Source organism: Solea senegalensis, linkage group LG15, assembly GCF_019176455.1.
Source record: "Solea senegalensis isolate Sse05_10M linkage group LG15, IFAPA_SoseM_1, whole genome shotgun sequence".
Classification (NCBI taxonomy): domain Eukaryota; kingdom Metazoa; phylum Chordata; class Actinopteri; order Pleuronectiformes; family Soleidae; genus Solea; species Solea senegalensis.
This window is the reverse complement of record NC_058035.1, coordinates 13,058,514-13,068,651: the sequence shown is the minus strand read 5'-3', so window position 1 is coordinate 13,068,651 and position 10,138 is coordinate 13,058,514. Positions and strand designations below refer to the sequence as shown.

At 40.1% G+C, this 10,138-nt stretch overlaps 1 protein-coding gene across 2 annotated transcripts in view; it reads right to left on the bottom strand.

Annotated features, from left to right (window-relative positions):
* Positions 1–411: 411 nt before the first annotated feature.
* dntt (deoxynucleotidyltransferase, terminal) overlaps positions 412–10,138 on the bottom strand; it is a 73,091-nt gene continuing 63,364 nt past the window's right edge. For both annotated transcript variants that reach the window (XM_044045201.1, XM_044045200.1), the window contains exon 11: positions 412–711. In XM_044045201.1, the coding sequence (XP_043901136.1) occupies positions 625–711 (87 nt within the window). In that variant the 3' untranslated portion in view covers positions 412–624. The remainder of the gene's footprint in view (positions 712–10,138) is intronic.

Sequence of the window (10,138 nt, the reverse complement as noted above, 5' to 3'; positions counted from 1 at the left end):
GAATGCCAGCTAAATAAACTCCAGTGGACGGAGATTTTAAATGGAGGCTAAATGGCGATGCCAAAACACTCCTCCATCTGACGCTCATTACCCACCTCCCGATTCCCTGGAGACCTGGCTCAGCTTCATGCTGAGCACTTTCCTGCCAGGAGGAGGGTGATTACAACATTTTGCTCAACAAAAGCTCTCCTCCCCCTCACTTTTCCCACCGTTTCCTGTTTTCTCTCCCTCGCCATCCTTCTCTCGCCGTCTGTGGTCACCCTCTTCCCTCTTTTGCTTCTCTCTGCATTTCTTTTACAATCTCCCTTTCTTTCCTGCACTGTCGCGGCTCCCCGAGTGATGCAGACTCCGAATGCTTCCCCTTTGTGCCTCTCCCTATAATTGCAACACTTACACCAAGCGAGACAAGAGTGACAAAGGGATGTTTATGTTGAAAAAGACAATAGTGAATAAGAAGTATAATGAATCACACAGCAGACAAAAACAGCACAAATAATGGCACATAAGTGTATAGAAATCAAAAGCTATTTGGAAGTGAATCACAGCAGAGCCGAGCAAACAGATGGGAAGAACACTGATGTAATGCAAAGGGTATCATCCAGGCAGGAAGGGAGGAGCAGAGGCCTACGCATTTCTCTGCCATGGCTCAATGTACTCCAGACCCAGATGGGCAAAGATGTCCTTTTCAGTCTGTGCTGCCAGGAACTCTTTCTGGAGAAAGGACAAACAAACAGAAAGTCAAAGAGTTGGGTGGAAAAGTGCAGGACAGTGTGACACCAGAGCACATGCACAGATTTCAGGCTTCACTATGCCTGACGATACACACAATCTTTGACTGCGATTGCATTTTAACTCCATCTCAAACAGTGCATTTCAATTAGACTTTTTCTATTCGCCCACTTTGTACCACGGCCCACTCGTGCTGTGACTGTGTAGACTTAAAATTGAGCGTCCACCTCCCCTCTTAATCCTTAAACACTCTGAGTGATCGCACTCTGGAGCAGATAAGTATTTTCACAGACAAATCACAACGAGGCTATTATATGCTGGCCATAGACCAACGGCATGTGATGGGTTATCTCTCTATTGAGTGGTGACGAGGCTTGACTCACTCTGAGAGTAAGAAGGCTGGAGAAATAGGGAGAGAGAGAGAGAGAGAGAGAGGGCTGTGATTCTGACACATCCTGCCTTCAAGTGTTGAACTAGACTGGACATAATGCTGAGAGAAGGCTGAAAAACCTAGAGCACGTCAGCTCCAACTGCCAGCACATAACCAAGAGCAACTCGTGGGCAGTGAGGAAAGAGAAAAACACAAAAACACTCTTTTTTTCAGCGTTACTTGGACTATAGTGCAGTGTTGCTGTGATCTGATAGGGTGACAAAAATTGGTATCTGTATGAGCAACCTAAACCTAACAATCTAATCACCTTTTCAAAAGTGTGCACACAAAAGACTGAATATTGACTTATTTACAGAACAAGGGAGGTAGTATGTGCCCTTGAGAAAGTAGCATCAACCAGCATTGGTTTGCACCACTGAACGATCAAGTAGACATATCCCGTCCTCTCGTCTCTCAGTCAGTCAAATGTCTCCAATGATCAGTTCAGGTGGAAAGCTTTAAGGAACGCAGATGTGAATGTTTCAAAGACATGCGGAGGAGGTAACGAGATGCTAGTTTTGGTCACATTTTTAGCAGTGTCGATAATAGGACAGCCTCATTAAGACTGAAAGTATTTTTGCATCTCTCACTCTGTGTTTCCCTTATATTGATTTATTTTGGGACACCAGACAACATTAAACCAAAAATATTGATTGTCTCATGCATTTTTCTTTTTTGTGTAATATTTCAAATGATTAAAATGTCATTTATTCCTGGCCCTTATGCGAGAAAACGCCCTAAAGAGGTGACAATTACAAGCACACACACAAAAACACATACACAGTGTTAGTGAGCACACTCCTAGACATAATGCATCCCCTAAGTGCCTAACCCTGACCTTTCACCTAACCTCAACATCACAATCATATTTTGTCATCATAGTCTACAATAGACATGAGTATACAGACACACACACACACACAAAACAAACCTATCTAGCATAGTCCGACCGGCTAAAAACAACAACACATTTGTTTTTGGTTGGAATAGTAAAACGATGCATGTGTTTATTTGCATATAGAGTGGGAAAGTGAAGTGATCACTGGAGACACGTGTGGAAATACAATGTATAATGCCAGGTGTGAACTAACATGAACCTGTCCACATCTGATGCATGTTAATGTCTGGTCTCAGCAGAGCTGCACACTGGAAAAGGTAAGTAAACAGTCAGTTGTATCAGAAATACAGGTAAAATAATTACTGTATGCCAACTATTATGAGATTACTAAGTAAATAAGTAGAAATATGGTGATTATTAGACATTATTGTGTCGTTTGAGAATTGCTCTGGTAGGAATTGTCGATTTGATACGGTTATGGAAAAACATTCTGGTTCAGAGTATTATGATTGCTTGTACTGTATTCTTTGCTTTTATGGACCTGATGGTGTAATACCTTGGGGTTGATAGACAGTTTGGCCCAAACAAACAAAAAATAAGTTCAAGAAATGTGTGGATTCTGAGCCGAGATGAATATCTGAGGTTACTCCTGTTTGTTTTCGCTTGCACGTAAACACTTTTCAGCGCTGTCTTGGGAAACATTATCAAAAAAAACGGTGAAACTATATTATATGTGAGCCAAACTATAGACCACACTTTAGTGCATAGTAGACTGGCACAACCATGAGAGCAGGCATAACATATTTAGGGGCTTGTCATAGTGACAGCTCCCCCTCGGGTGGCTGCAGATTAGAGTCCAAGTAAATTAATAAAAATATCTCTTCTGACTTTGTCACCCCCCAAGGAAAATGTGTTACTAATCACCTTGCCAAATTTAAATGATTAAAAGAGTTGCTAAGTGTTGAAAAATTAGGTTTCAAATCATATCAAATTCAGCAACATTTTGTGATCTGAGATGCTGGGGGCATGAGTTCTGTCCTCTCCTCTCTTAAAACAATACATTCACACACACACACACACACACATACATACACAGGCATTTGCCCTTTAGTGGGGACCGACCATGAGCTGCTCAAATCATCATGCCACATTTTTCTTTATCTACCAGCAGCCTATGAACACATTCTGGGAGTCAGTCTGTACCACCTGAGCTGATCAGATCCTCTACTCCATCTCCCTCTTTCCACAGAGTGCACAGACTCACAGACACTTCCTTCAGATCTAAAAGGCAAGGTAACAGGTCTCATGGCGGCTGCTGTGGTTCAGGCTCTTCTTCACCTCCATCGGTAAGTTGTTCTACTGCTGCTTCAGATGAGAATTAAAAAATAACCAGCAAAGTGTCTCACACATTAGTGTAATCTTGAATTGATCACAGCAATTGTTTGTATTGCAACCACACATCATGTAGGACTATGTGCACCTGCTGCATCACCACCAACCATCTTCAAACCTGACATTGGCTCATTTCTTTTAAGCTCCTTAAGCTTGTGAACCTTTCATGGAGGAAGATCATTGTTATTCTGGTCACCCACAAATAATTAACTGTAACTTGTTCAAAACTTATTTTAAATCAAACAGACCTATTTGCATCATTGACAGTGTGTTATAATTGGGGAATTAGGTACAAATGTAGATAAAAACTAATTGTATTTGCACGTAAGCCAGTCAACTGTAAATAAAAGGGCTTTGGAGTCAGTCTTCACATCTTGGAAAAATGTACATTTCAATAAGAAAAATTAGGCCATACCTAACCCAACAGGCTACCCAACTCTTAGGACAGGCATTGGTCATCTCCCGCCTCGACTACTGGAGTTTTTTCCAAGACTTCTTCTATGTAGCTTAGTCCTCTTTTGTAAGTCACTTTAGATAAAAGTGTCTGCTAAATGCTTTAATGTAAATGTACATTAGTTTGACAGAGAATGTGCTTGATTATAATATTTCTGTTTGGCCCTGACATCTGAGGATCTGTGCATTTAATGAATAAATGAAATATTCTTTTTATATTTCTGCTTATATTCAGCAAGTATATAAGTTTTTATTTTATAAAAAGTGGAGGCAGGGATGAAGGAGAAATGGAGAAGAACAGGAAAGGAAGACACTGTCAAAGGCTTTGCAGAAAATCCACATTTCTAACAACACAGCTTATGGTTCATTGGAAACTCAGGGTCCAGATAGGATTCTCAACATTACCATTTTGGCTATTGTCTTGGATCAGTGCTAAAGCCCTCTCTCTGCTGCACTGTCCACTTTGCTCAATTCCTGCAATCCTTACACTCCCTCAGGGAGATGCCGCTTTATTTACTTAGCACAACACAGTGTGGCTTCTCTAAGAAATAAATCCACAAACATGGTGTACCTCTGAGTTCCCACCTTTGGGTGAATACAAGCAAAGTACAGTTGAAATGCCACAATCAGCTTTTATCCCACAGGATAAAGGAGCTTAGGAACCGAGCAATTAGACAAAAAGGTCTTCTATCTGAGACAGTCGGATAGTGACTGGCTAAACATCGGCACTGTGGTCGTGTATGGCGGAGAGGTGTATGGTACTGGGAGCCAGTGTCCTTGACTTAATAAGCCGCTAATCAGCAACGCGTTTCTCTGTCCACATCGTAATGACATCCCTTATGGACGTGAACACAAATCAGTCCCCGCAAAACATCTGCCCAGTCTCTGCTGCCCGTCATCCTCTCTCTGCCACCCGGCCCACTGCTTGATGGATGGAGCTGATGGACATGGCTGTTTGCCCGACTCCAGCCTGACTCATCTGACACATCAAAGAGAGAGAACGAGACGCAGGGGCAACGTGGAACGCTGTTCAACTCTATTAGCCAAACAGCCAGCAAATATGGACAGAAACATGAAGGCTGACATGATGACTTCATACTAAATTCTCTCAAATCCAAAAACCTCATATTTAGCACAATATAAATACATCTTTTATGTTTTTTATGTCACGACCGAGGTTGGAAAAGTGCCTTTTGGACTTCTCAAAGGACTAAGGTGTAAGAATAAATCCATCTAATGGTAAGACTCCAATAGTAAGATACAGTGGACTCCTCGCCTCACTCCTCCATTGCCCAAGTGCTTCAAGGTGGCTTTCCCAAACGTGAGGGGATGTTCTGGTAAAGCAAGGTCCTCGCCTAAAAAAGGCTTATTCTAAGGCCATGATAACCATACAATATTTTTCTTAAAGCCATTACACACATAACATAGGTATGGGTAGCCTCACATATTCAATTTCTGCCAATAAACCCTCATAAAAAATAAATTAAAATATTACACACTGGATGTTTAACTTGTAAAATTAAGTTTCCACAGTTGCCTTGCGATTCCAATCTCTCATTAGCTTTTAGGAAATGTGAACAAATACGGATGAAATTACCTCATACAGACACAAATGAGCCTTAATAAAGCTAAAGCATTTCATGGCCATTCAATGCCCTCAAGCGCTCCAGCTGCCAGTCACTTATCATTGTCAGTGAAGAGCACTTACATCCCCAGACCCTGGATGTCCAAAATAGTTTCTTCCACTTCACATTCCCCAACTCCAGACGGATCTATCATGACTGGCAAGTTGAGGAGTTGTCACAAATTATTAGAGCTGCAGTCATTAGAAGTAAAAACTGAGCCTGTGTATTAAACTAAAGTAATAAACTAAGTTCAGTTCTGCAGCAATATCATTTTTAAAGTTAAATGAACCTGCTGTGAAGGTGATCCATATTTATTTCAGTGATTAAATTAGATGTATGTCTATACAGGGATTCAAGTCCACATTAGCTTTACTGGGTTAACTAGATTTTTCATGTAGAACTAGACGTCCTACATGTTTGTGTTTGAATGTCGTCTTTGCGATGTTAACATCTGGTGCCGACAGCTCAACTGAACAAATCATCATTTAATATTCATCATATATTATTCACAAAATGTTATTGACAACAGCTGCACTGTACTATGTCCTACACCTTTTCCAAGTCCAAATTCAAGCCCTTTTTACATTTTTCCACCATATATGTACTTTAAAAATACATTCATACTCCTTCTTACTTTTTTTATTCACTTTAAAAGACAGGTTAATATGCTACAGACGACCATAATCATGTTTTATAAAAGTCGCAATCATCCATGCAAGCAAGGTTTTATTTAGACTGGCATAGCTTGTTTTAGTCCTCCATCTAATAAACAAACTATCAAGTCCGAGAGCAATTTGTTGTGAAAGACAAAAAGTCAATACCTCGAGCAGTTTCATGTACTATGTCTTTTAATCCAAGTACCTTTCATTTTCAAGGATTTCAGTAACTTTGACGAACTCCGTCGATTCAAAGTTTAAAGTGCATGATTTCACGTAAAGACCCAGGGAAGTGGTCAGGCTTCCTCACAAACAAAAAGCAGTGCGCTACAGATTTCTGGAGGCCATATCTGAAAAGCTCTGCAATTCATCAAGGATGATTAAGCATATATTGTATTTGCACATTAACCAGCTTTGTGTGGGCACACTGTAAATGCTGGATGGATGCTAATGATTTTTTATATACAGTAAACACATTATGAAAACAATATTAGTCACTGCAGATGCTTAAAACATTTTATGGATGCAGATCATAATTAAAAAAGGGTGCTAAACTCTCCTTGATATTTTTAACGGACTCATCGAACACTTCAAAAGCCAACTGTAACAATTAAACAAAGGTTAAACAAATTTGTGTTGTGAATTGTGTGAACACTGTAACTATAACTACAAGACAAAAAGACGCGTCTTTTGAAACTAAAAGAGAGAGAGAGCCGGACAAAAGGTCACACAGAGCAGTATATGCAAACACAACTTGAAAATCCATGCAAATGTAAACTCAGTGGTAGGAAAATGGATCTGAACAAAAAAAAAAAAAACCTCTGTAAGTGTGCTATCCTCTCACTTTTAGCTCAGTCTGCTCAGCCACATCAACCAATTACCTGTATCGAGAACGTGGGTGTGGAGGTCACGCTGAATGGCAGACACAAAATTCAACATGGTGTTAAAGTGAGTGTTGATTTCACAGTTTTTATATATTGAATGTCTGATGGCATGAAGGAAGTGATTCTTCCTTCTGGTTATCAAACACAGATAATGCTTTTTTTTATGTGGACTTTCTTTCTCTGACAGTTAAAAATATATCACTGAGGAAAAAAAAAAAAAATCATCTGATTGCCTCTAAGTTAATTTGTCTTTATTGCAGCACACACGAAAGGGCTGACAAGGGCAAGAAAAAGTGAGAAATCGATTAAGCCCCTGTGTCTTCCTGCTGTAATGATCCGCTGCACACCCACACGTCCCCTGTGCTCCAGTCTGCAAGAGCTCAGTTCAGAGGACACGCAGAGTTTCCAGAGAGGGCACAGACACCTCACTAATCACACCAGCAATTAGTACAAGCATCGTAAAGCACCACTGCCTATAAAACAGCTATCGAGTTTAGTGTTATCGTCATTACCTATCCTTCCCGGCTTGCTAATCAGCCGATGCACTGGGCAGGGAGGGAGACAGGTCGCAAATAATGAATTCTTAATCAGAAACAATGGGATCCTTACCCAGTGTCTCTGGTGTTATGGCTCTTTGCTCCTGTGGAGGGATAAACATTTGCAAATTAAAGTTTTTTAGGTGATTAGGCTGCCCAAAGGTAAGGAACAGTTACTGGGTTTGTTTTTTGTTTTTTTTTTGGGGGGGGGGTCCTAATCATTTAGATTAGGAATATTTTATCACCATATTGTGTTGTTGTACAACAGTTTCTGGTATCTGTATTTTTTTTTGTGTATTTATGTTACTTCAGGTGTTTTATTACTTTAATAACAACCTTCAAATGTTCTTAACAAGGTCAATGACTATATAAATCCTCTGCACCTTCCCTCTGATACAACCCACGGGAGCACTTCCTGACTTAGTGACCCTACAGTAGCAGAAAGTATTGACTCAGGCACGAAAAAGCTCTTTTTATATGTGGTTAAGATTTTGGGTCAAAATAACCCATTAGTTATACTAAAATACTGTACCTTTTAGCATTGTGGCTACAAAAGTGAGGATGTGGTCGTGGTTAGATGGAAACAAACATCAGTTGCCAATGTTTTGTTGACATATTCATCCATTTTGACCTGGGTTAGATTTACTTTTTTACTAATTATGTTAACAACGTCTGCATTAATTACATTTAATTCATGTAAATTATGACTTATAAAATGCTAAAACACTGATATTGACATGTATTTAAGTCTAGTTTTCAGTCAGATTGCCTAAAGCTGAAAGACAGTTGAATTATTGATCACTTCTCCATTTTTAATGCATTTACTTTAAATATAGTATTATTCGTCCTGAAACACACAAAATACGTCAACTTGAAAAACATTTTTATGCATTTTTAAAGCCTGTTATCTTCCTAAAGTTCATTAAAATCCAGAGGCATCTTGTGAACTTGTGATGTGAGACTGGCCGTCTGCCACAGATGTCTGAAGTTCTCTCTAATCTGCAGAGCCAGTAATTGTAGCCCGACTCTTCTTCATATGGACACAAACAGAACACTCTTCTAATGATAACAATAAATTAAGTTTCTCTGCTCCACCGAATCCCATAAATAATTAATTGGTTTGTTAAAGAGGAGCTGGTTTTGCATGACTGATATTTTTTTTTCTTCCTGCACCAGAGACGGTGCGATCGGATGCTGCCTCCTCAGCAATCATTCCATTCAGCTCAATTAAAAAAGCACAACGGCAAAATATGAGCTTTATGTGGGGATTTCTACATTAGGTCTTCTTATTGATATGAACCTGGATGATATTTTGAGTCACACCACTGGAGAGGCATGGACTCATGGGATGGAGGATGTGGCCAGCAACAATACTAGAAAATAGAAACAGCAAGAGTCCGTATAATAGTGTCATATTTTGATGACATAAATCTAGAGGGAAGTCACATTACCCTATTTGAAGAGTGAAGTTTGTCTGAGGTGCCTTAATGTCTCTCTCTCTCTTTGGATGAGTAAGACTTTGTATAATTCCACTGTTGCAACTGCACGTTTTGGAACACTGTCCTGTAAACTGTGTGTTTGCCAGAAACCAGACAACAGAGAAGAGAAGTTTACAGAGAGGAAGGAGAAGGAGAGCTAGGACTTGTCATTATGTCATTATAAAACTGATTGTATAGTTTAGAGTAAAAACAAACGTATATCATCTATCCATCATCTACCGCTTTTACCCTCCACATAAAGGTCGCAGGGCCAATCCCAGCTGAATTAGTGTGAGAGGAAGGGTAGACACGGGACAGGTCACCAGTCCATCACAGGACCAACACAAACAACATGGTAAACTTAGAGTGTCCAATTAACCTTTTGGACAGTTGGATGACACCGGAAAACTCGGAGAGAAAACCCATGAACACACGGGAGAACATGTAAACCACTACCCGCCGTGTGGCCCACCAAATTACGCCATTTGTGTTTACATTGCTCTCCAACAAGCATTGCTTTCACTGATGTTTTCTGAGCCACCTGGGGAGGGTTTTCACAGGAGCAAATACATCTCTGAATCCTAAAGAATTAAAAGAATAGCAATCAACCTAGAGTCTTTTCATGACATGACATGACACAACATTGGCTCTTTGTCTCTGCAGAAAAATGTCCTTACTGGTGTTTCACTACTGGTGTCTCAACCACAAGGCAAACAAAGGTTGTCATTGCCTCTTTATTGAGCGGTGATGCAGGTCATCATTTGCACAAACTATGGGCCTTTTTCATGGGGTCACGGTAGGAAAAGCACAGGCATAAATGATTACAGTTAGTTATAGTCAGTTGTCAGTGATGTCAGCTGTTTTTTGCACATGTTGGGGGATTCTCAAAAGGTTTCTCCTAGATTTTGTTGCTGACCCTTGAGACAAAACACTCTGGATCAGTGACAGCTCTCGATATACAGATCTATTTAACACATGTTTTTTTAAAAAGTGTTTCACTGACATCAGCTCTAAGCCATCAGCTATAATCATGCCAACTGAGAGTAATTACAGAACTTTCACATCAGGCACCTGGAGGTAAAACCTCAACATTTACTCATGTGACAGAGGCAGTAAA